The 27,533-nt window shown below is 38.1% G+C and overlaps 1 protein-coding gene across 4 annotated transcripts in view; it reads right to left on the reverse strand.

The window, feature by feature from the left end:
- NAV3 (neuron navigator 3) overlaps positions 1–27,533 on the reverse strand; it is an 832,877-nt gene that overhangs the window by 14,927 nt on the left and 790,417 nt on the right. For 3 of the 4 annotated variants that reach the window (XM_070409676.1, XM_070409674.1, XM_070409677.1), the window contains 10 exons: positions 27,363–27,484; positions 26,297–26,317; positions 25,441–25,613; positions 23,694–23,847; positions 21,988–22,162; positions 15,978–16,075; positions 12,544–12,639; positions 12,114–12,282; positions 10,702–10,937; positions 791–945 (listed from right to left, as the gene is read on the reverse strand). In XM_070409676.1, the coding sequence (XP_070265777.1) occupies positions 791–945; positions 10,702–10,937; positions 12,114–12,282; positions 12,544–12,639; positions 15,978–16,075; positions 21,988–22,162; positions 23,694–23,847; positions 25,441–25,613; positions 26,297–26,317; positions 27,363–27,484 (1,399 nt within the window). The remainder of the gene's footprint in view (positions 1–790; positions 946–10,701; positions 10,938–12,113; positions 12,283–12,543; positions 12,640–15,977; positions 16,076–21,987; positions 22,163–23,693; positions 23,848–25,440; positions 25,614–26,296; positions 26,318–27,362; positions 27,485–27,533) is intronic. The other variant, XM_070409675.1, reaches the window with a different exon arrangement.

Genomic DNA, 27,533 nt, shown 5'->3' on the forward strand with positions numbered 1-27,533 from the left:
ACTGGTCTCATTCCACTCTAACATCTTATGATTCTCATGCTTATAATCAAATTCATTTATTTTCCCTCTTTTATTATTTCACAGTTATTTTAAAGGTTCTTAATAGCATGAAAGAATTTGTCTCTTTGTGTCAGTATTTATTAAGTAAATACTGATAATATCTATATTAAAAGATAATATCTATATTAAAAAATTAAAAAAAAACTCTAGCAGAGATTAATTGGAATACTTGCACCATTAAAACTAATGCTTATGTTATTGCACTTATATGTCTTTTTTTAGAGCCATGCTAGTGAGTCTTAAGTGGGTTTTCAGATAGTTTTATGCTCTATTTCAAACTTTCCTTTCACTTTAATAGTTAAAAATTACACTCATTAATGGAGAGAGGTACATCTGAATGTACTAAATTTGTTTCTATAAAAAGGTTGAATTTAAATGTTGATATGGACTAAGAATGAAAGCAGAGCTCTAAAGTCTCATTCTAGTTCTTCATTCTCCTGACTCAAACATTCTATCATTGACATAGTCTCCCAGACCTCCTGATTATTTGCTGAAGCTAACATCATCAGGCAAATCATGTTCCCATAAACATGCCTGGGACATAGTTATTGAATGAATAAATAGATTTTCTAAGAAATACATAGAGAATTTTTTTTTAGAAATGTGTAATAATAATGAAGGCTTCTCAAATTAATGACACCTGTATAGGTCTTAAGAGGTGTAAAGACACAAGAAAGCATATTTGATCACATTTTTTTGTTTCATCATTCAAAATATTTCATAAACATACCATTTGTTGTATTTGCAGTTGAGGAAACCGTTGAAGATATCACTCAAAGAGCCCACATGATGGAGATTATCAAGAATTATTACAACTGGGAGCTCTACACCATTATTGTCAGCACTGCACTGTTCAGCCAGGCTAGCTAGATACTGTTGCAATTCCTTTATAAAAAATAAAGAAAACAAACACGTCAATGGTGTATTTTATACCACTGGCGAGAATTTCATATTTTATGAATAGCAGACTTTGTCTTCCATCCTGTGTCTTTGATTAACACTCATAGCTTGTTCTATTGATAAAAAACTTATTCTACAAAGCCAGTAAGAAACACCCAAAACAAATATACAACTGTAAACACCAAGGCATATTTCCCAGTTGTCTTCTCCCCAATGAAGAGCAAAAAGAGAGTTCCTGATATGAGTTCTTAGGATAAACTACAAACATTGAGACTTTATCCCTGTTTTTGAAATGTCAATGATAAAAGTGGATTTTAGCAAACCTTATGATTACAAGTATGATTACAAAATGGCACCCTTAAATTTCCACATATACTCTAAATGTTTTCATTCCAATTCATTTCAATGGAGTGCATCTGAAAGTGCTGCCCTGAAATTCAGATAAACTGTGGTTATTTATTTACTTATTTCTAATCTGCATGCAGCTGCTATAATTATAAATAAAGACAAAACTTATTACATTTCACTGGGTTGGTGGACATTAGCATTTGGCATTTCTTGAGTTTCTTGGTTCTTTTACAGGCATTATTCCTTTCTAATAGCTTTTAATCTAAGTAGGATAACCAGTTCACTGATTGACTGCTCTCACAGATGGGTAGGCCAGGAACATAATTAGGTTTCTTAGAATTATCCTAATCAGTAAGAACATTTCCATAATATTTGCATATTTACAATGACATTTTCAATTTGTAAGTCTTGCTCAGGGTTAAAAACAATTCCATGATCTCTATTTCTGGCAGCTAGGTAAATAGGGGAACTGCTCACCCCAGAGGCAACTCACTCTGTCTGTAAGACCACTTTTAAAACTAAATGTAGAAAGGGATAAATGACAATAACCTGGGTTTTTGAGGCACTTAATAATATATTCAAGTTTAAATATAAAATTTATTAAAGAACCAGTATTCTATTTACCTTATATTGAACCAATCACATAGCATATTGCCAAAATAAGAGATTGCAGTAAAAGATGTTTAAACTGGTGAATAGTCTGGGGAATTTCATTTACCTTATTTATTTCAATAATCTAGCTATAGTGAGTCATTCATTTATTTACAAAATATGCAGTCTACTCTATTTTGAGTTTATTTCTGTGTATGGTGTAAGTTGGTGGTCTAGTTTCATTTTATTTTATTTTATTTTATTAAATATGTTTTTATTGATTTTTTTTTTTTTAGAGAGAGAGAAAGGGAGAGATAGAAATGTCCAGGATAGAGAAACATCATCTATCAGCTGCCTCCTGCACGCCCCCCTATTGGGGATCCTGCCCACAACCTGGGCATATGCTTTGTCCGGGAATTGAACAGGTGACCTCTTACTTCCTGGGTCGACGTTCAACCACTGACCCACACTGGCAGGGAAACTCAACTCATCTACTGATGGACACTTGGGCTGCTTCCAAATCTTGGCTATTGTAAATAACACTGCAATGAACATAGGGGTACATATATTCTTTCGAATTAGTGTTTCAGGTGTCTTTGGATATATTCCCAGAAGAGGAATTGCGGGGTCATAAGGCAGTTCCATTTTTAAATTTTGAAGTAACTCCATCCTGCTTTCCAAAGTGGCTGCACCAGTATGCATTCCCACCAACAGTGCATGTGGGTTCCCTTTTCTCCACATCCTCATTTTATTTTTTGCATGTACCTGCCCAATTTTCTCAATACCATTTATTGAAGAGACTGTCTTTACCCCATTGTATGCTCTTGCCTCCTTTGTCAAATACTAATTAAACATAATGGCTTGGGTTGATTTCTGTGTTCTCTGTTCTGTCCTGTCAAACTATATGCCTGTTCTTGTGCCAGTACCAGGCTGTTTTGATTATAGTTGCTTTGTAGTACAACTTGATATCTGGTTTGTGATCCCTCCCACTTTGTTCTTCTTTTTAAAGATTGTTACAGCTGTTAGGGGTCTTTTTTGGTTTCATATACATTTTTGGAGTATTTGTTCTAGATCTGTGAAATATACCCTTGGTGTTTTAATAGGGATTACATTGAATCTATACATTGCTTTGGGTAGTATGAACATTTTAATGATATTAATTCTTTAATCCATGAACACGGTATATACTTCCACTTGTTTGTACCTTCTATCTTTTTTTTTTTCAAAGTCCTGTAGTTTTCCAAGTACAGGTCTTTTATCTCCTTGGTTAAGTTTATTGCTAGGTATTTTAATTTTTTTGTTACAATGACAAATGGGATTTTTTTAAAATTTTCATTTCTAAGAATTCATTATTGGTGTATAAAAAAAAGCCATTGATTTTTTGGGTGTTGATTTTGTATCCTGCTACATTGCCAAATTCATTTATTAAATCTAGTAGTTTTTTGGTAGAGTCTTTAGGGTTTTCTATGTACAATATCATGTCATCTGCAAATAATGAGAGTATTACTTCCTCCTTTCCAATTTGGATGCCTTTTATGTTCTCTTCTTGTCTGATAGCTGTGGCTAGGACTTCCAGTACTATGTTGAATAAGAGTAATGAAAGCAAATATGTCTGTCTTGCTCTTGTTCTTAGGGGAAATGGATTTAAGTTTTGCCCATTGAGTATGATGTTGGCTGTAGGTTTGTTATATGGCCTTCATTATATTGAGGTATGATCCTTCTATTCCCACTTGGCTGAGAGTTTTTATCTAAAATGGATCACTTGTAGCTGCTGGAAAAGACTTTCTGGTGGCAGGATTACTGCTATTAATCCTTTATTTGTAATATTGAGTAGTTTTGATCTTAAAAATAGAAGAATTTTCCAAATATAAGAAGAAGAACAATTAAAGACAGAAACACAAAAATATGATACCCATGTAGGAAAAAACTAGTTGTAAACATGTTGTATGTAAATAATGGTAAATAAATTAGAAAGGAAGGTGCACAATCTTGAATGATTAGTGAGGTTACTGGAATCTTCCTATTGGCAATGATAAGACATTGAATGTTTTGTAAATCTGAGTAATGTGGTCAAAATTATAATTTCAAAATGTATTAAGTATATTGTAAAGGAGAAAAATAAACCAGTCAAAAGAATACTGAATTTGTTGAAGCCAAAACACACTATGGGACTCGATATAGATAGAGAAGTGTGGCAAGATTTTTGATCTAGTGCAGAAAGTAATGAGAAAAAATTGTAGAATTTTAATGTGGTCAGATTTTAATTATGAAAAAACACTTTATTTTCCATGAGGTGAAAGGATAAAGATAGGAAGAGAGAGAAGGGAAAGTAAACTTAAGTTGCGAATAGAGCAGTGAGAAACAACTAGAATAGTCCAAGTGATAGAGGGTGTTAATTTGTGTGGGAGAGCAGTCGTAGTAGAGATGGATGGAAGAAGATGGATTTATGATTTTTTTTTAAATATATTTTATTGATTTTTTACAGAGAGGAAGGGAGAGGGATAGAGAGCTAGAAACATCGATGAGAGAGAAACATCGACCAGCTGCCTCCTGCACATCTCCTACTGGGGATGTGCCCGCAACCAACGTACATGCCCTTGACCAGAATCGAACCCGGGATCCTTCAGTCCGCAGGCCGACGCTCTATCCACTGAGCCAAACCGGTCTCGGCTATGATATTTTTTTCAGAGTTGAAGTTGGCATTTCTAAATGTGTATATTTAGTATGCTAATATTAACATATTTGTAATCTAATAGAAAGAGAATGGACATGGTTAAAAATGGAGTCAACACAAGTTGAAACCAATGGAGTCACCTAGTTGAGAACAGATGTGAGAGAGAACAGTATATATGGGAATATTTTTACTTACCAGTAGGTAAAGGAAGAGTAGTCAGTGAAAGAGACAAAGAAGGAGCCTTCTAAGTAGGAAGGAAACAAGGAAAAAAGGAAAATCAGAGGAATTTCTAGAAAGGAGAGGTGAACTATAGCAATTTGCTATACATAAGGAAAGGAGAGAGAGAGAGAGAGAGAACAATGGACATTGAATTTGGTAATTAAGAAATCACTGGGTGATTTTTTGGAAAAGTAGGGCCATTAAATTTTATTATGGTTCGCTCTCATCTTGAGAAGGGCAATAGATTATAAGATCCCACTGGGAATCTAAAAAAAGCTATGGACCAGTGGCAAGTAGAAATTAGCACACACAAATAATTTTGTCATATAAGTTAAGAGCTTTTCAGACCTTTTGGAAATCACTTCATGATTCTCACCATAGCGTAACTGGGGGCAAAGTCTTAGATTGAAGTACTGATGCATTAACATTAAAAATCTCATGCCCAAGATCAAATCAGGCAGTATAAAACAGCTATATCTACCAGATGGACAATGAGGATGAGATAAATCCCATGCTTTGAAAATATACACAGAAAACAGCAGTTACATAAAACTGTTGATCATTGCTTTCTTTGGTTTTGATTCTAGGCACACTAGTAGTAAAAATGAATCTGCCAAGTCCAGTTTTAATCTTTCCCTACCTAACACCCCAGGTGGCTTCAGATGGCCACACAGTCTTTCCTAAACCCATCTCTAGGTTTCTGGGCCCACTATATCAAACGTCACCAAGGATAATTGCTTATATGTACTGCTCTCGATCAAAATATTCCTACTGGCAGCATGAAGAAAGGCTTGAAGAGTGAGAAGAGGGACCGAATGTAAAATACAGATGTACCAAAGCACGAAAAGATTTTTTTTCTTTTGATGGTTTATTGTTCGCTATTTTGGAATCAGTAAGTGCTTTTTGGCTTCATCTCTTCAGTGCTGTCTACGGTCCAGTATAAAGCACAGCCGCAATTACAAAGCTCCATTTTTCAGGGAAAGGATTTATTATTTTACGCCTCATTCACACTTCACTTAATAAATCGACACTGTTAGCAGCTATCCCTCACACAACCTCACTTTCTCATCCCTAGTCCTTTATTACTAGGCTCATTTACCACTCCCATAAAAACGAAACAAAACAAAATAGAAAAGAAAACACCAGTGTAGATTCTCTCACAATTAGCATGAATTGACCAAGTTCTCTGGCAACAATTTTGTATCCAGCATTACTAATAGCTCATTCTCATCTTACAAAAATAAAGTGAAAAAAAACAACAACAACATTTGCTAGTTTGTATTTTGTACTTTCTTGGTGCTGAGTACCACATGATTTGTCCATGGGTTTTTGTTGTTTTTTTTTCCTTTTACTGTTTCTGAGAATCATTAGCTGTATTTGAACACTCTTGGCAATGCTTTATTTTTCATTATTTTGTAATAAAAATTAAACTGACCTAATAATGGCATAAAATATTCTATTATGAAATAGTAGAAAATAAGAATGTTGGGAATACTAGATTTAAAAAAATTAAGAACACATACAATGTTGATAAGAATAGCTCCAAGCTCTAAACATTTTTAAAACTGAGATAAAAAGTACCTATATATAACAGAGGACTTGGGGTTAAAGCAAATTTTATAATTAATATTAATTAACCTAATTTGTTAGCATAATAAAACTACATCCTAATGAAGCCCAAATAAATCTGATTTAAAACCTGATTTTAAGTGATATCCAACTTCATCAAAATGCTTTGGTTTCCTGTAATAAATAGTCTATTTTCTACCCATTTGTTTTCTCTTAAAGGAAGCAAGGTTTAAAGAATTTTGTCACTTCAACATTGAGGGAATACCAAAAAGCACACTGAGGATGACTAAGAAATGTCAATCCTTTTATCATTTTGGTTAAAAAGAAAAAAACATTCTGTTTAAAGGCTTTTAAGTAAAGATATGAGGAGACCTAAAATTCACAGTTGGCATTGAACAATGTTGACTAGAACCAGCAAACAACTGTGTTCTTCTTGCTTCTTAGAGAAGAGTCCAATATTCTGGTTCCATGCCTCAGGTCCTATGCTCTCCAGTTGTGATGAGTATGGGTGATTCAACCATAATTTGAACAGTGCTGGGCTCCAAGGAAATATTTGGAATACATGTATTATTCCAAATAACTTTAATAGATCTCATCCTGCTTTATGACATCTTTGTTCTCCTTGAAAAATAAATATAAGACAATTTTGAACAAAGGTGTGTGTGTGTGTGTGTGTGTGTGTGTGTGTGTGTGTATGCTAATTTGTCCATTACTGTGTCCCAGTCACAACCAGTCTGTGGGCAGGGCCAGGGGCGGGGACTTCCGCCCCCACTAATGTCACGCTGCCTGTGTGCTCCTGCGTGCGACCCCGTTCAGCACTGGTATCATGCTACTGGGGGCGGTGGGGAGGGATAGGCTTGACAGGGGACCTAAGGCCACGCCCCACCCCCACCCCACCTCCGAGTCAGGAGACCTTAGACTGAGCCCCCTGCCCCAGAGCCGGGCCGGGAGACCTCAGGCCACACTCCCCACCCTGCAGGGCTTGACGGGGGACCTCAGAACATGCCCCTCACCTGGCAGGGCTTGACGGGGGGAGCCCTGCCCTGGCTCAGGGCCGGGAGACCTCAGGCCGTGCCCCCTGCCCAGGATCCAGACTTGGAGACCTCAGACTGCACCCTCAGCCCCAGCGCTGGGCCAGGAGACCTCAGGCCGTGCTCCCCACCCAGCAGGTCTTGACAGGGGACCTCAGGCCCTGCCCCCCACCCAGCAGGTCTTCACAGGGGACCTCAGGCCACGTCCCACGCCTGGCAGGGCTTGACAGGGGAGCTCAGGCCGCACCCCCCGCCCTGGCACCGGGCTGGGGGACCTGAGGCTGCTCCCTCCACCCAAAGGGGCTTGACGGGGGGTGGGGCCGGCCGGGTCTAGGTCTCCTGCGTTTTGGAAGTGTGTGAGGGTGGTGGGCGGGGTCTTGACTCTAGGTCCCATGGCGCACCCCAGACTCTGACGGGAGGGAGATTTTATATACATTTTACTAATTTTCTTTCATTTCTGATACTTCTATTATAGAGAAAGGACAAATAGCAACATTAAAATATTTCTTCTCATTAATTCTCTTTTAATGTGCATGAGTTTCATGCACCGGGCCACTAGTATATATATATATCACAACTTCTTGATCCTTTCATCTATCAATGGACACTTAGGTTGTTTCTATGTTTTGGCTACTGTAAATAATGTTGCTATGATTGTGGGGATGCAGATATCTTTTTGAGTTAGTGTTTTTGTTTCCTTTGAATATATTCCCAGAAATGAAACTGCTAGATCACATGGTAGTTCTTTTTTGATTTTTTGAGGATCCTCTCTACTGTTTTCCATACTGGCTGTACTAATTTACAATCCCACCAAAGTGCACAAAAGGGCTCCCTTTTTTCCACTCCCATACCAGCAACTGTGATTTCTTATCTTTTTGATGATGGCCAGGCTAACAGGCATGAGGTGACACCACATTGTGGTTCTAATTTTCATTTCCCTAATGACTAGTGATATTGAGCATCTTTTCATATACATGTTTGTTTTTCCTATATCTTCTTTGGATTATTTTTTTTAATTGTGTTTTTTGCTATTGAGTTCTTTGAATTCTTTATATATTTTGAATATTAACCCTTTATTAGATATATAGTTTGCAACATTTTTTTGCTATTCCATAGGTTATCTTTTCACTTTGTTGATGTTCTTCTGTTGTGCAGAAGCTTTTTAGTTTGATGTAGTCCTACTTATTTATTTTTACTTTATTGCTTATGCTTTAAATATCATATCCAAAAAATCATTACCAAGACCCATGTCATGAAGCTTTATTCCTATGTTTCTTCTAGGAGTTTCATGGTTTTAGGTCTTACATTTAAGTCTTTAATCCACCTTCAGTTAATTTTAAATATTTAGTTTACTTTAAGCATAAATTTACATTGGTTTCAGGTGTAAAGCATAGAGTATTTTATTGTTTTTGATGCTGTTATAAATCAAATTGATGTCTATTTCTTTTTCAGAAAAGTTCATTGTTAGTGTATAGAAATGCAACAGATTTTTGCATGTTAGCTTTGTAGCTGGCAAATTTAGCATTGATTAAATCTAACAATTTTTCAGGTGAGTCTTTAGGATTCTTTCTCTATAAAATCATGTCATCTGCAAATAGAGAAAACTTTACTTCTTTTCCAATTTTGATAACTTTTATTTCTTTATCTTGCTTAATTGCTCTAGCTATGACTTCCAGTACTTTGTTGAATAGAGGTGGTGAGAGTGGGCACCCTTGTCTTGTTCCTGATTTCAGAGAAAAAAACTCAACCTTTCATCTCTGAGTATGATGTTAGCTGTGAACTTGTCCTATATGGCCTTTATTTTGTTGAGATGTGTTTCTTAGATGCCTAATATATTAAGAGTTTTTACCATGTTGAATTTTGTCAAATGCTTTTTCTATATCTTTTAAAATGACCATGTGATTCTTTCCTTTCACTTTGTTAATATGTTGCATCACATGATTGATTTTCATATGTTGAACTATTCTTGGATCCCAGGGATAAGCACCACTTGATCATGATGAATGATCCCATTAATGAGCTGCTGAATTAGGTTTAGTGTCCTCTTCTGGTTTTGGTATCAGGGTGATTAATGCTGGACTCATAAAATGAGTTTGGGAGTACTCACTCTTCTTTGATTTTTAAAAGAGTTTGAGAAGGATCGTTGTTAATTCATCTTTAAATGTGTAGTATAACTAACCAGTAAAGCCATCTGGTTCTAGGATTTTCTTCATTTGAAGATTATTGATTACTGATTCAATCTTATTAGTAGTTGATCTACTTGAATTTTATAATTCTTCCAGATTCATTCTTGGTAAATTGTATATTTCTAAGAATGTTTCCATTTCTTCCAATTTGTTACCATGTAGTTGTCCATACCATTAGGAACTTTTTTTTCACTAAGCTACATGTATGGTTTATTTCAAGAATCCACTGGGTTTTGGATGCTTTGGGAATCATGTTTATTCCTGAAAATTTGCAGGCCTGAGGTTTCTGAGGGTTTGGGTTAGTTTAGATCATCTAAGCAGGTTATCTGAAAAATAACATGGCCCAGTATCATGTGGATTCCCTCAGGGACTGGTCATAACAAATAGAGTTTTCTAAGCGAACCTTAGGTTGAATTAATTGAGAATTTAATGAATATTATTATAGGCAAAGTCTAGTGTTAGGCATAAACTATTTCCTTTTCAGGATGTCTCATTTTACTCAGAATATATGAAAGTACTAACTAGGCTTTATAGCCTCTCTTGCCTAGTTAAAAATTGAGAGTGTTCAAGCTGACTATTATGGTACATGAGCTTTCAGTTGATGCTAACAGGGAATACTGTTCAATTTCCTAAAGTTCCTAAGCAGAAATCCTATAGAAATATGACGTAAGCAATTGCTGCTTTCAGAATTTCTGCCTGGGATATTCTAATTATACCCAAATACCCATTCAGTTAATTCCTAGTAATTTATTAAGACTCAGAGCCAATTATTGACTTTTTATAAAGCTCTGATTCCTCCAGGAATTGTTATTTTTACCTCTTGCATCTATAGCACTTTTCATGGATCTCTTTGTACTCATACTTCCTAAGAGAAATCAGATAATAGGGAATCTGTCATTTCCTTCTGTATATCCCCAATGTCTGTGATAACTTAATGGTATTGAATAGCAGTTTTGTTCAAAGTCATGAAACAGGATTTAGTCAACTACTACATACTACTTTTAGCCAAAGAGATGGATACATTTCCATGTACAATATAGAACTTTTACGCATTCTTAATGCTTAATTGCTTAAGACACCTGTGGATACATAGCAGTAGTTCTCGTAGGAATTTGTGACTTACCTTACTTGACTTGTGGTCCACATTAAAAGTGGCAATTGCATCCTCTGTTTTTTTCCTCCCAGATTTGGTTATTACATATTCAGCAAGTTTGTTTGCTAAATAGGTCTTTCCAGTACCACTAGGTCCTGAGAGTATAATTCTGTGATGCTCCATCAACAAGTTAAAGTACCTTTGGGTAATTGGTTTAGGAATGAGTGTATCAAAAACAAAACTGTCCAAACTGTTTTCTTCTACCCCTGAAGGAAGAAACAAAGGGAACAGCTTGCCTTATTGTTCCATACAAGCTAGAATTTAAAATACAGTGTCAACTGCCAACAAAGCTTTGTTATTCATAGCAAAGCAGTCCTTGCAAAAACACTTTCCTTGATACTTGTATCCCACGAACATATGCTGCCATTTTAAGACAGAAAACATCAGTGGTGAGACAGAGTGAACATGCAAAAGAAAGGAGGCCCTTTCCTTTTGTTCAGGCTTCCTTCCACTGTCTACTTCATGCTTCCCACTTAAGTTTCCAGAAAGAAATGGAAGCATTACTGTAAATTCTATTCTAAAATCTCCTTCCCTTTGAAGGTGGTAGTTTCGTTAAGAATAAATGTAAAGATAAAAATACAAAATACGTATGTGTGTATGTTCTTCCCTTTTTCTTCCTGTTTCTCTTCTGTATTTTCATTTAGCTCTCATTACACACACCAGCTGTACAACCACTTAAGCTTTTGGAAAACACAAATTGTGATATTTAGCAAGGAATTAGGAAGTAGAGAAACAGTATCTCCTTTTTACTTACTCAATTACCTTAATCATAAAATCAAATATTTACACATTCCTATTAATTCATAGTTTATATAGATGTACTCTGATTCTTTAACATGAATGAACAGGAAATTATGGACATAGCATAATTTAGATATTCTATTTGCCTATAATTAATCACATCATCCAAAGCAAAGAAAACAATTCCTCACTCTTGATTATTAACTTCCATTCGCTATCCCCAGTGGGTATTTATTGGGTACACATATTTTAAAATCAGAGATGTAGTGATGAATACATTACTTTGGAACAAAAAATACATGTTTTGAATCCTCCCAGTGTGAAAGATGGTAATGGAAGAAACCTAGAAACTTGAAATTCCCTAAATCACATTCCCTTTTTTGTAAGTCCTGGAGAATTTTTAAAATTACAGTACAAGTTTCATGTCCTCAAATCCAAAGGATTTCATTTACATGGATTTTAGTGTTTTATGTAGGATTTCTGTGTTTAAAATGTAAATGCAGTTCATTTCATACCAAAACTATCAAAGTAGTTAACATAGTTTTCAATATGAAAATATGAAGGAAAACTGCAAAAAAAAAAAAAGTAATGTTGGTAAAAAAAAACACACAATGTTCTTTTCCTTTCCTTTTGATTTTTACCTTTCAGGTTCACAGTGATGATGTTGTTATCTCCAACAAGGTATCCACAAGGCAGCAACTCAGGCACTTCTAGGCTATGGGATCTAATTAAATCCCCTATGCAGTAGCTAGCAATGCAGTCAGAGCTCAGACCAAGGCTAGCAGATGTATCAATTCGAAACACATATTCCTAAGAGGTACACACAAAAACAGGAAGGTCAAAACTGAGGTTCGACTCGTCAACCAAAAAATACAAAACTCATGAGGATATGAAACTATCTGTCAAGAATTTTAGAAATGAGCAATATAAAACTAGTGTAGATAGAAAGCTCTCCTTGATATTTGAAATGAAGGAGAGTAAAAGCAAATATGTCTATGCTATTAAAGCTAAGGGAAGTATCCAAAATGAAACACATCTGAAAATTAATGGCAAGATATTTGCACAACTTACCTTAAAGAGACGTCTGATTACACCATCTAAGACATCCCACTTGGTTTTTCCACTAACACCAATGGATCCTATCAAATACGCCTGAGACTTCTGGTCCTACATAAGAACAAAATAAAACAAGATAAAAACCCACCTGTGTGCCTTGTCTTATCACTACATTTGCTACTAAATGTATGGATGTAGTGATGATTAAGACTAATATACTTATTAAGCCTATGGGTTTTATAGTAACAGATACACACAGTGGATTATGTAAAATAAAATACACCCCAACAAACTAAGCAACCAACCAAAGTAAGAAAGAAACAGCAATAGCAACAAAAACAAATAAGAGATTAGATGAAACGATATGGTCAAGGAAAACGGATTCATGACCTGTTCAGTAGAAGGGAAAGGGCCAGGAGAGAATAGTCTTCCGTTTTAATGCAGAGGGTGCATTCCTGGAGAGAAGCAGCTTGGTAGGAAGGAAATGGTGATAGAGATGGAATAGAACTATATCATATGAGTCCTAGAACTTCATCTTACTATTTTTGTGATTTTATCTTTGTTAAGCTTCTTTTAAAGTTATTCACTTAGATTATCTTTAAAATGTAATCCAGCTTTAAAAGTAATTTTTCCATGATAGTATTGCATTCATATACTAACAAAACAGGTCCCCTTTTGAATTTATCAGAGTAGTCATGATTTCAAAGGACTTGCAGGGAATGTACAGGACTCATTTTAGCAAGCAAAGAATCCCTTTACAATATAAACAATGGTCCCAAATTTATCATTTTGGTGGGATGGGATTTTGAGGAATTTCTACATATATTGAAAAAGTAAGCAATTCAAAGTTTATAGCCTAACTGGAGCCTCTTTCATGACAAATGGTTATGTGAAATAGTGATCATGACACCAGTAGATAGAATTAGAAAGCATATAGATTACAATCTTGGGTCTAGTCACCAAATGCATACTCCCTAAGATGTGGTCAAATAATAACTAAGTCAGGTATTAGAAGACATGGATTCTACAACATACAACATCTGCCACATAATTAATAAATATGACCACAGGTGAGTCACTTAGTCAGCTCAGGGCTCCAGTTTCTTCATCAGTAACATTTAACTCTATGAGGGTGATTATCACCATTATTTAGATATAAACTGATTAAGAAGCCAATACCTTTAACATAAAAAGCTGATAAATTCACAGCAAAACCACTGTGATTTTTTTATATTATTACTACTATGGATTAAATGTTGGTATTCTCCTCCATACAGCCCAAAAATTCATGTTAAAGCCATAATCCCCAATGTGATAGTATTTGGAAATAGAAACTTTAGGAGGTAATTAGAGTTAGATTAGGCAATTGAAGTAGGCCTTTCATGGTGGAAATAGTGGTCTTATAAATAGTGGAAGAGAGAGATCTCTCTCCTCCAGTACACACACTGAGGAAAGGCCATGTGAGGACACTGTGAAAAGGTGGCGGTGTACAACTTGAAGAGCGAGCCCTCATCAGGAATCAAATCAACCAGCACCTTCATTTTGGACTGCAGAACTGTGAGAAAGTAAATTCAGCTGTTGAAGTCACCCAATCTATGGTATTTTGCTACAGCACTCCAAGAAGACTAAGAAAACTACTTTCAATTTTCAAAGACACTGTCTTTTAGAATTCTTTTGAAAAAGAAAACTTGTTTTCCAGTGTTATTGTAACCCAGTCAAAATGGACACGGATACAATCCTATACAACAAAGAGTTAACATGCTAATTAGACCAGATGGTTGAACGACCTTCCAGAACGACCTGTCTGAACAACCAGTGGGTGGTAGGGGTGGGGGTGAGGCCAGCGAGCCTGCACCACCAGGCAAGCCATGGCAGTGCCGGCACCCCACCTTCTGCAGAGATGGCGGGAGAGGGGACTGTGCGGTCCTGGTCCTGGCGCCACACCTTCTGCAGAGGTGGCCGTGGGGAGCGGGCCTAAGCTACAGTTGGATATCCCCCAAAAGCTCCTGGGCTGCCAAAGGTATGTCTGAATGCCAGCTTAGTCCTGATCCCCCAGGGAGCAGGCCTAAGCTAGCAGGTGGACATCCCCTGAGGGGTCCTGGCACAGGTCAGGCTGAGGGACCCCCTGAGTGCACGAATTTTCATGCACCAGGCCTCTAGTGCTTTATAAGCAGCTGCTTTTAACTTAGAGGTAGTTTAAAATTCACTGAGATTATTATAGTCTTTCACTGTAAGACCCACTTCAGGAAATCAGGCCAAAATCTGCAGCTAAAGCAGAAGGTTTATTCTTGGGATGTTTGCTCAGTATAAAAATTCTCACTTTCTTTTAAAATTTAAATAGTTCCATTATTTAAAAATTCTGAAGCACTTTTTGTTTTACTGTTTGATTGAAAAGAATTAGATTCTTACAAATTTGTTTTCTTGGCCACTCAAATACATTTTCAGCTTGAAATATTATTTTTAGTTTTAAGAAAGGGCTAGAGTCAGAATGACATTGTCAATTTGAAGGCAATATTTGATTCCAGAAAAATTAAAATATTTGCCTAATCAGCTAAGGCCTTGCTTCAAAATGACACATACAAGAAGTACAAATAGAACTTATCATACTGAGTTCAGTAGAATATGTCTTTCCAGTGTCAAGGATATTTATCTAGCTTACTAGAGGCCCGATGCACAGATTTGTGCACTGGTGGGATCCCTCAGCCTGGCCTGTGCCCTCTCACCAGCCGAAGATTGGGCCAAAACCAGCAGTCTGACATCCCCTAAGGGATGTAGTAGTACACAAAGTGGCAGGTGGCTGGGGTGGAGGCTGAGCCTGGGCAGGGGACGGCCCTTCTGCTCATCCTGGCCCCACTGCTCCTGCTGCTGCTGCTACTTGGTAAGCTCGCTGAGTGGCACTCCTGCTGTAGGAGCACACTGACCACCAGGGGGCAGCTCCTGCATTGAGTGTCTGCCCCCTGGTTGTCAGTGCGCATAATAGCTACTGGTCAAATGGTTGACCAGTCAAACGGTCGACCAGTCACTTAGGGTTTTATATATATAGATAGTCTCTTCTTTGCATAAAGGCCAAACTGACTTGCTATAGCTGTCATCATAAAGATCACCTATATTCTACAAGTGAAACCTGATGGATATTTTAGAATATTTCATTTTAGATGAATGTTTATGACAAAGAAGGTAACTTTTTTTTAAGTTCTAGAAATAAGGGTCACTGACAATCAGTGAGGATTCAGTGAGTGGACATGACAGACTGAGACACAGGTTTACCTATATGATGGTGTCATTTTTTCCAGTCCCTAATTTTTCTGCTTCTATAACATATTAAGGTAATGCCAAGACAAACCCTGCTAATAATATGTTAATCAGAACCAATATCCAAATACAAAATACAATTGATTCATGGTCATTCTCAGCATTTAGAAATAAAGAATTTAAGATTAAAGAAATACCTTTGCATGACCGTAGCCCTTGCTTATGGAGACTATAATTTTCACACTGCGTCCATCTTTATGTCCGCTTGCATCACCAGCATCATCTAGCAAAATATCTACCAAATTAAAAACACACAGACACACATCAAGTAGAGTCATGTTAGCTCAATTTGTCTGTTATCATTGTTTTCTCCCTCAGTTAGTTTTATAATTCAATGGGACTGGTTAGCTTTTCTGCTTCCCAAATTAGCCTGATTGGCTTAAAAATCTTAGCCCTTAAGAAGCTGAATTACTGTGGTTGGGTTAAAGTTTTCAATCTAAGATTTTATTTCAGCTACCAAATATCTTCACCCAAGTGCTGGGCCATGGCCTTTAGATGAGGAAATGAGGGGTTTCCTTTTCCATTACACACTGGTCTGAGTAACCGGCATAATATTCAGTTACCATTATAACTGTGACAAACTGAAAAGCAATCTGATTTTTCAATCCAATCTAAAGTATCCAAGCTCAATATCCATATAATTTATAAATGCAAAGGTTTGGAGATTGACTGTCAACTGAAATTATTTTCAAGCATTTGGCACTTATCCAGCTATATCACTGCTTACCTTATATCTATAATTATGATACTCTGATTGAATTTCAACCATGGCATTATACTTACCTTCAAAAATATGCTAATTATCACTCCCTTGTACTCTTTACGCTTATAGTTTCAAAACCAGAATATTATTTTTAGTAGTCAGCTAAGAGTTACAGAAGCATGATAAAGCTAGCTAACCTTTAAAACTCCAGTCCTTAAATATGATTAAAGATAATTTTCAAAATATATTATATAAGATTAATGTCTAATTTGGAGAATTATTAAGGCAAACTATCCCAAATATATGTTTTCCTTTGACAATGATGTTATTATAGAGCCATATTTAATATGAAGACAGTGTTCTGTGGATGAAGGAAACTCAGTTACGTGCTGAAGAGCACATGTGTCTGGTGACAGGAGGACTCAACTGCTCTGACTGTAATTTTATAGAAACAAGGGCTGCCATCATAGCATCATAGAATTAATAATTTAATCAAATAGCTTCTGATAATGGAATGGTTCCATTATCTTAATAATGAGGAATATGCAACTTTGCAAAGGAAGGAGCAAAAAAAAATCCCTTAAGACCATAATGAAAAAGTAGCATTCAGAATTTGAAGAATATGAAGATTTTTGCTAGAAACTTTTTATTTTTTTTATTGTTTAAATTTTTATTGATGTGTGTGGGGGGGGGGGAGAGGGAGGGAGAGGGCGAGAGATTTGTTGTTCCACCTATTTATGCATTCATTGGTTGATTCTTATACACTGAGTGGCCAGATTATTATGACCACCTCATCAGTACTTCATTGACACTTCCAAAAATACTTACTGAATATTGAAAACTTCCTAAGCAAATACTCTCAAGGTTTTATTATTATTATTATTATTATTTGCATAACTAATTCACTTCATTGTACTGATTAGGTGGTCATAATAATCTGGCCAGTCATAATAATCTGGCCACTCAGTGTATGTGCCCTAATGGGGGATCAAACTGGAAACCTTGGCATTTCGGCAGGATGTTCTAACCAACTGAGCTACCTGGCCAGGATTGGAAATTTTTTTAATCATCAAAGACTATCTCCCTTACTGGAATTTAATTATTTTACCAGATTACCATTCTCATAGTCTCTCACTATTTCACCTATCCCACTAAAAAATGAAACTCTTCCTTAAGTGTCATCTTAATTCTCTTGCTCCTTTTCTCAGAAGTTTACAGTGGTTCACTAATAGCTGTTCACACCTAAATTTCTCATAGTTCATGACCAAATTAACTTTTTAGTACTTTGCTCAATTATTTATAAACTAGAGGCCCGGTGCACAAAAATTTGTGCACTGGGGGGGGGGGGTCCCCCAGACTGGCCTGTGCCCTCTCGCAGTCTGGGACCCCTCGGGAGATAACGACCTGCTGGCTTAGGCCTGCTCCCAGGTGGCAGAGGGCAGGCCCAATCCCTAGGTGCAGCCCCTGGTCAGGCTCAGAGCAGGGCTGATTGGGGAGTTGGGACGCCGCCCTGTCACGCACAGAGCAGGGCCGATCAGGGGGTTGAGGAGCTCCCCCCTGTCACTCACAGAGTAGGGCCGATAGGGGAGCTGGGGCACCACCCCCTGTCACACACAAAGCAGGGTGGATCAGGGGGTTGGGGCGCTGCACCCTGTCACACTCAGGGCAGGGCCAATGGGGAGGTTATGGCTCTACCCTGTCACACACAGAGCAAGGTGCGTGGAGGGGGGTTGGGGTGCCACCCTCTATCACCCACAGAGCAGGGCCGATCAGGGGGTTGGGGCGCCACCACTGTCACACTCAGGGCAGGGCCGATGGAGAGGTTATGGCTCTACCCTGACACACACAGAGCAGGGCCGATCAGGGGGTTGGTGCGCTGCACCCTGTCAAACACAGAGCCGCAGGGCAATCAGGGGATTGGGGAGCTCCCCCCTATCAGGCACAGCTCAGGGATGATCAGGGGGTTGGGGCTCCTTCCCCTGTCACACTGATCCCAGTGCCAGGAGCCTCACTGCTCCGCTGATCCCGGTGCCGGGAGGCATATTACCCTTTTACTATATAGGATAGAGGCCTGGTGCACGGGTGGGGGCCGGCTGGTTTGCCCTGAAGGGTGTCCTGGATCAGGGTGGGGGTCCCCACTGGGGTGCCTGGCCAGTCTGGGTGAGGGGCTGAGGGCTGTTTTCCGGAAGCGGGTGACTGAAGCTCCCAACCGCTTTTTTTTTTTGCTTTTTTATTCTGGGCCAGCTTTAGCTCTGAGGCCTCACTGCTGAAAACATCAATACAATGTTGCGGTCCGGCTGGCTGAAGCCTGGCTGAATGAAAGCCGGTTTCTGGGGTTTTGTTTAGCTTCTTATTTGCAACATAGTACATAGTTGCTTAGAGTTGCAGCTGAGAGGCCGGCAGCGGCAGGCAGGGAACGATGGAGTCTGCCGTCACTGGAGCAAGCAAGCCTCCCTGCTCACTTCAGTGCATGGCTGCCGGCCGCCATCTTGGCTGACAGTTAATTTGCATAAAGATATGCTGATTAGCCAATGGGAAAGGTAGGGGTTGTACGCTAATTACCATGTTTCTCTTTTATTAGTGTAGATGTTGATAAATATGCACAAACATTGATTACACATAAAATATATCAGAAACTGTGCTGGGGATTGGAAATAAATACCAAGGTAAGAATGTATACTACAAAAGTATACAAGATAATTTCATAATGTGCTAAGTGCAAGAAATGAAAGGCACAGGATAGTGAAATAGAGTAAGTGAAGTGAGCCTGCTCCAGACAGGTAGGTAATCTTGGAAGGCTTCCAGGCAGAGGAGGTGTTTAAAGCTAAGACCAGGAGGCTAAGAAGTGCTACGCAAATGAAGACCTAGGAAAAGAGGTCCAGTCAACATAGACAAATTCAAAAGTCTTAATGAATGAGCTAGGTGTTCAAGGAATGGATAAATATTTGGGATGGCAGGAGTGTACAGACTAAGGAGAGAGTGAGGAATGCATGAAAGGATGTAAGGGCCAGCTGATGTATGACCTAATAGTCCATAATAAGAAATTTCATCTGATTTCTGATCTACTTGTCTAGTTTGCCTTAGAGGATGTTATTCATTTTATATCATGCTTACTCTTAAAAAACAGTGCCTCCTACTGGGGATTGAGTACCAACCCAGGCATGTGCCCTGACAGAGAATCAAACTGTGACATCCTGGTTCATGAGTCAACGCTCAACCACTGAGCCACACTAGCCAGGCATATAAATTTAGCTGTTCTATATTACTTTTTTCCATGTGTTTATTCTAACTATTTCTATTGATGGTGGGAGGAGCATATAATGACTCACTATTGATGGTGGGAGGAGCTATCGTGACTCCTATTCCCAGTATATGTTAGGCTGACCACCTGAAGAAACAACTCTGAGGAAAAACAAATCCCATCAAGGTTAAGGGTCTTCTAGTTAATTTTTATGGAAAATTAGTTATGGTCCTCTGTAAACATTTTGAGGGAAGAATAAAAAGACCTGTTATTTTGATTATAATAAAGTGAAATTTTGACCAAAATAAAAAAAGGCTTTTCAAACTTCCATCTTTACTGGATGTATGGAACCTGCGGTATGTTTCAAGACTAGGGCATCTGTCAATGATCCTCTCTCCTACCTACTTCCTTCTTTTTTTAAAAAAAGATTAAACATGAACCTTAGAAAGTTTTCTGCTAAAATGTTCCAGCCTAGACACACTTCTGATGTCTAATGTTGAACTCACTAAGCAAGAGTGAAGGCAACATCAATGGACACAGAAATTCTAAGTTTGATTTCTTTCATTTTATATTTAATCTTTATGAGTTCTAAACATTCCTTGACATGGATTTTAGTTTCATTTTTACATGGCTGTTCTTTGTAAATTGCCTTTGATACTAACCTTGCCTTCTTCAAACCTGATCATATTTCTCTAGGATAAAACAAAACTATGTAGTAGGCAGTGAACTCCTGCCATTAAGCCACCCTGTAAGGAACCAGCCCCTGCCTTTCCTTGGGAGTCCAGCCATGGCCACACACAGGCACGGACTGCCATTGGGTGTGGCTCCTGCTTCACTTCCCCGTCAGGTTCATCACCAGCAAGCCAACACATAGGATATCCTCAGAGTTCTCTGATTCTATATATTTAAAGTTCTTGTTCTTTCTTTTTAAGCATCTTTCAAAGAGTGTGGATGAACCTCAGAGACAATTCATATGTTCAAGTTATTACCATATTTCCATAGTTTTATTTTACCTGTTAATTTGTCAGCACATTTATTATGACTTCTCTCTGTTTTGTCTTGGCTACTAGGATTTGTTTTACATGATGCTTATTTTCAGAATTGTTTTCCTTTCCCCAGTCCCCGCCAAAGGTTATTATAAACATTGTTTTCCTGAATTTCAGGGAGTTCCTACTTGCTTTTTTATGAGAAGAAAGCAAGTATGCATTGAGACCATTCAGGGAAGATCTATTAGTAGAATTTTTAAAAATTCTGATATTGTAAAAGCAAGAGATGCAGTTGATTAAAAATGTCATCAATATTAGTATGCGGTGTCTCTGGTTCCCTTCTTCATTTTCATCATCATCTTCTTCTATATTTTAGTGTAATTTGGGGCAACTCCTGAAGTTTCTCAGTTCTATAAATCCAAAGTTACCCAGGAACATGTATATTATTGATTGTCAAGCGTCACCTGGTGGCTGTACTTTGCAATTACCACAGATACACTCGTAAATCTTTCCTGAATGAAACCTTATGTGCATAAAATAATTCAATGCCACAGGAGCAGTTATACTAGTATTTTATAACTGACTAGATAATCAGCTATTAAGACAACCTTATGTCACATCATTCTATTTGCAACTGAATGAAACCGTACCCTTGTTCCATCATTAGTGCCACTGAATACAATAACAGGACGTTTAATTGAGCTGCAGATTAAGTGATTAGCATCACTATGTTCTCTCAGCAACATCATGCAAAGTCCTCTAGTCAAATTTAGGAACAGGTCCTGATGCCCTTGTAAATGGGCTCTGTACATTCAAGCATTATAAAATTGCATGGGGTTATTAGTGTTATATTCATGAGCACTAATGATCATCAAGTTCCTTTATCCTATTACAAATGAGAAAATGGAGAAAGTACTTCCCAAAAAGTGATATATAAACCATATCTCTCAGTCTTTCACTCTTTCCCAGGGAATGTACTTTTAAAACAATAACAAAGTAGAATAGATTTACAAGAGAAAAATAGGACTACTTCTGAGAATTAGAGTGCTTACATTTTAAGAGGGTATGAGTGAAAGTAGTGGTGGGTAAGGTTCTCCAAATTCCAGTATCCGCCACCCCCCAATCCCCCCCCCCCCCACACACACACACCATCACCACCCTGCCCCGGTTGAGTCATAGGAGCACTTTGATTCAGGCAGGTGAGCGCACACAGTCACCTGAGGTAACAGACTCCGTGATGTTCAGATTGTTTAGAGAAAGTCCCAGCGACTGCCGTGAGGATGAGGAGGATGTGCTACTTGAGGATTCTGAGGATGGCCGAGTAGGCTTAGCTGTGTTACCAGTTTCTGCCTTCAGCCGATCATTTTCAGCCTTCAGTATTTCAATTTCATTCTTTTGTGAAGATGGGAAACATGAAAAAAATCGAATAGGTTTGGTTGAGAAAATGCTATCATCTCTTTTATCAGAGTTAATTGGATTGTTTACTAAATAAAGCATGTGGTCATATCCTATGTAATAAAAGGCTAATATGCAAATCGACGAACAGCTGAAGGACCCGTCACTATGATGCACACTGACCACCAGGGGGCAGACGCTCAATGCAGGAGCTGCCCCCTGGTGGTCAGTGAGCTCCCACAGGGGGAGCACTGCTCAGCCAGAAGCCGGGCTCAGGGCTGGCGAGTGCAGCAGTGGTGGCGGGATCCTCTCTGGCCTCGGCAGCATTGCTAAGGACTCCTCAGGGGATGTCCGACTGAGGGGAGTGGGCCTAAGCCATCAGTCAGACATCCCCCGAGGGCTCCTGGACTGTGAGAGGGCGTGGGCTCCCAAGGGCACTAATTTCAAGCACTGGGCCTCTAGTGTTAAATAAACAAATATAAATTATGAAAACAGACTTTCTCCCCAAAAAGGAGAAGTAATATTTTCTTGTCTCTCACATTCATATATTCAAAAATATAGACAACTACCCATTATTATTTCAATAATTATTTTTTGAATATATCAGATGTTTTCAGGATATGGCCTCATTTGAGAATACTATAATTGAAGACTTCATAACATTTCTCTTTTTGATTTCTATCTCTTTTTTACATTTCTCATTTTAAAAGTACTGTTAAAATCTCATAGCAGATGACATTTGTAATATTCTGAATTCACAGAGAGTTGAAAATCAGAGCAAAATAATGCAAATAAAGTGATTTCAAATTACTTCAGAATCCTAGCTAACATCTGAAAAAGTTTTTATTCCTTCAAAATGGGAGCACGAGGCTCTCTAAAACAACAAAAGGCTTTTGATGAATGTATACAGCGGCAGATGAATCTGCTCAGCAATGAGCTTTTCTCCCTCAGTCATCTGCGGTAGCAAGTGATTACTGGTTCACAATAATAAAATGAAAACTTAGTCTGAGCACAGACTGAGTCTGAATTTAGCCCTCAGATGCTTCAAAAAAAATACAAAAGCTTTACTTTTACAGATGGCATTTGACTTTTACTTTTACTTTCAGATTTAGAAAGCTTGAGTTATATTTCTATAGTTTTCTCATTACTTTTGTTTTTCAGTAGAAAATAGGTAAAGGTATTTGAAAGTCAGATTTCAAAAGAGCAGGAAAAAATCCAACATAAAGGCAAATCACGGAAAAGTGAAGAAGCAAGGATTATAGCAGTCTCTAAAATCTTAGCTGCCAAGTGCATCCAATCACCTGTAAGTGTATTGAATGGCCTGTGTGTGCAACTGACCATTTTGTTTTCCCACTTTCAACATCCGAGATTTCTCCGTTTGATAATAAAAAATAAGTTACAAAGATTGAATAAACAGAGTACATTTCCATAAAAAGGTGTGCGGTGAGATTTGTTTTTGTAAATAACTGAGAGACGGAAGTAAGCAGTATTGTCCATCCCTCCACGCGTTCCTTGCATCAGCACTGACCTGCATCCGGTTCATGGCCTCCCGGATCTGATCGAGGTGATGAGCCGAGCTGAGGGCCTCCAGCCGAATGTCTGTTAATTTTAATTCCTTTTCTCTGAGCTCACTCTTCAGCTGCAGAATTATCTCTGCCTCAGCCTCAGTGCATTCACAGATGCTGAAAAAGGAAACAAACACAAATTGGTGGTTGGGGGAAGCCAGAGGGTTAGGAAAAGCAATGTTTCTCTTGAAGACTGGACTGTAATATTAACCAGCAGGGACAGAAATTATTTGCTGCTGGCAAAACCTAGAGAAAAGGAGAAAGGGTTTTACACACAGTAATACAGTCATGGGTTCACAATTGGAGATAGGAACTATCTTTTTCTTTAATCTTCTCTTCCTATTTTCTGAAGTATGAAAACAGTCTCTTATTACTGTATATAAAGTGACCCTCAAAAGCCTCTTGTTGCTGAAATTTATGGGCTGCAGAGCCATAGTGATATTACATTTCATTCTACCCTTTTCCAAGGGACTGAACTCTCTATTTGCAACATATGAAATATTCTTTTTTAAAGAGAAGTTATTATGTTCTTAAAATGTTGATTTCTTGTTTTATAAAATTGTGCAAAGAATAATCTTATTTGCCATAATACCATCTTCAAGTTACCATGAAAATTCAATATACAGATTGTAGGAAATAAATCAGAGAGATTAGTTTTGAACATGGAAATAATGGATGAGTGTTACATAATCCTCCTGCTAGGCTCAGCTGACTCAGGGGATCACAGCTAATGAAGCTAAATCACAGATTTCAGCCCATAAAAGCAGTCTCATCGAGGGCTGCTGAAAGGTCATATACATTACATCCTCATTGTTGTTCTGTTACTGTTTTGTGGACACTTTTGTAGAAAATATGTCAAAAGAATTTGTCTTGCAGCTGATATCACTGTCATTTAAAATGTGAGAACTAGGTTGCTGATCATAAAATCTTAGTGTGTTCTTCCTTCCTCTGTGAGTTATGAAGTTTTATAGGATGCACAATCGTCTTACATGGTCCTTAGTGGCCCTGTTCTATATGACAATTCTAGGCTAGTCATTGTCATGGGCATATAAGGGAAATCTGATTTAAATGCTATATAAAACAAAGAGGAGCATCAGAGCACGTTTGTATAGTCTGCATTCTATCTTGTAAATTCAAGTGGTGGGCTACATGATAAAAACGCTACGCTGGATTATCTCATACAATTAAGGAGAGTGGATTGCGGTTTGGCTTTCGAAAACAAAATTTTGCTTCAAAACCAGAAAGACAGAGGAGGTTTCGATTGTTGAAACGCATGCGAGTGGTTTTAGAAAAAGCAAAAGCAAACACCGTCTAGGTTAGAACCTGGCTCTTTGCAGTTTTCATGCATCACACTCCATTTTACCGGGATCTATGCTTGTAGATGACAGGGCCATTGCGACGTTTCTTTGGTGGCCAGACAAGAGGTGACCTGCATTTAACGCACAGTTAGACAGATCCATGGACAGGTGCAAGTGAAAAGAAGTGAGAATAATAACTTAGAAAAGTGGAGAATGAGACCAAGAAACACTCAAATTCTAATAGACGAAACGATTGAAACAAACGCTGTCTGACATTCTAAGGAGGCTCTGAAAAAGGCTGGTGAGGAGATGGTGTGGCAGCACAACCTGATGACCTTTAGGACACAAGTATGGGCTAGGCCTGAAGTTGTTGGCAGAAAATGTTCAGCATTCTGCAGAGGGAGTGACTTACGCCGAGGCCGACTGCGAGGGCTTCATGGATGCCGACCCACCGTCACCAGTGTTGTGGGGCAACTTGGGGGATGCGGGAAGAGATGAGTCCGTGAGCTCTTCAATGTCTGAATGTGAGGAAGGAGGCTTGGTGGACTTTTTCTTCCCAAAGGCTTGTTTGAATGAGCTTCTCAGCTGAAAAAAGGACAGAAATTACCTTTCTTGTCTATTTGCACTTGGAGAATTTTGCTTTGGGGCGTTAGTTTGCAGGTGCCATCCTAGCCACTGCCTGGGGTCAGTATGTAAAAGCAGAGTATTAACAGTTGCAGCACAGTATCTCTAAAAAAAAAAAGATACCATGTTTTGTGTTTTTGTTTTATTCTTGTATTAATCCAGCGTAGCGCAAACATGGAAGGCTTTTAAATAGTGCAGGGTCAAGGGCATGGCTGTCAGAGCACTCATTTAAAACTAAGTACCTTGAAGGGATTTCATTCCCAATGATTCTCTCTTCAAGGCAATTTGTTTTAAATGGCCACTTTGGCGCTACAATCAAGTCATGTCCTGCTGACAGTATAAACTTAAAAAGCAAAATTAAATCAAATTCACCTAACACTTCATTAACTGTGGTTTTCTATTCAAATTTTCAATTCCCATACTATTTAAAATCAGAATCGGTATCCCCTACAGCTCTATTCAGAAAATGGTTTTACTTCTTCTTTTTAAAATTTGAGATTAAAGTGAAAAGACACAAAGGAAAGACATACAAGGTAATCTGCTTTTAAAGGGTATAAAAGCCTACTGCCAAAATAAATAGCATTCATGCCAAGGTAGGGTGTTTTATATAGATGCATGCCAAATTGCCCACAGTTTATATTCACCTCACTTCCTCTAGAGTTCACCTTGCAGAAACATGAAAGAGTGTGTAATTACAAATCAAGGGAATGAAGGCTGATCAGTATTTTAAAATATTACCTGCATAAACATTTTTTAAAACAAAAAAAAGATATTTCTCTCATTATTCATAGAAGGTACTCCAGGAAAATCTTCTGAGAGTTATATTTTAGATTCCATCAAGAGTTGTACTTATTTAAAATCTGCTTTGTTTCATGGCATTAAGCGAAATCCTTTACTTCATTGTTTTTAAACATTTTTGCAATGATAGCATCTTCCCCTCAGTTATTTTAAGAAATTGCTTAATATTATCATAAATAATATCTCTTGCAAACTAGTTCTGTTAAAGTGCATTCCCATATTCCTGCTATATTCTCCTGCTAAAAAAATAAAGCAGACATTAATGTAGTTGATTTCTTACACGGTGGAACTTTACTCAAATGAAAAACCCCATTGATGTGAGGAGTGGGGAGACTTTCATGGTCTCTTCTTTCCCTTTTATCAACGCCATTTCTTCTCTTTCTCCATCACCATCACCATCATCATTACCATCACCATCATCATCAGTGTCATCACTACCACCATTACCATCATCACCATCATCACCACCATCACCATCATCACCATCATCACCACTATAATCATCATCATCACCATCATCTTTTTCTTCTCCTTCTGCACAATAAATCCCTACACCAGTCATCTATTTACAGATGTTATTTTTCTTTACAACAACTTTACAAAGTCAGTATTACTCATCCTATTTTTACAGATGAGAATATTTAGGCCCCCACAAAAGGTGAAGTAATCAGCCTGAGATTTAAAAAAAAAGTGGCAGAGCAGGAATTCAAACCCACGTTTAGTCCCAAATCTAAAACATGCTCTTCAGCACCATGCCACCCTAACCTTGGTGACGAGTGCAGCATTTGAGGAGCTAGTCACTGAATGAGACTCTTTATAAACTGCTGCACATCTCTAAAGCCCCAAAGGATAAAAAGCCTGACTCACTGTGCAACAATGAGCCTCAGAGTTCCATGACTGAAGAGAGCTTACCCAGTTTTTCTTTTTCTTTTTCTTGGAGTCAGCATCATTACCACTGCCAATGCTGGAATGGCTGGTGGCACTGTTGATACTAGAAACGCTTTCAGAGGAATGCTGCCTTCTGATGCGGAGATCTAGCAACAGATAGAGAGGATCACATTTGCTCATAAAAAGTTAATAATT

The sequence above is a fragment of the Myotis yumanensis genome, unplaced genomic scaffold (genome assembly GCF_028538775.1).
Source record: "Myotis yumanensis isolate MYYU_CA2020_CCGP unplaced genomic scaffold, mMyoYum1.0.hap1 SCAF_3, whole genome shotgun sequence".
NCBI lineage: Eukaryota > Metazoa > Chordata > Mammalia > Chiroptera > Vespertilionidae > Myotis > Myotis yumanensis.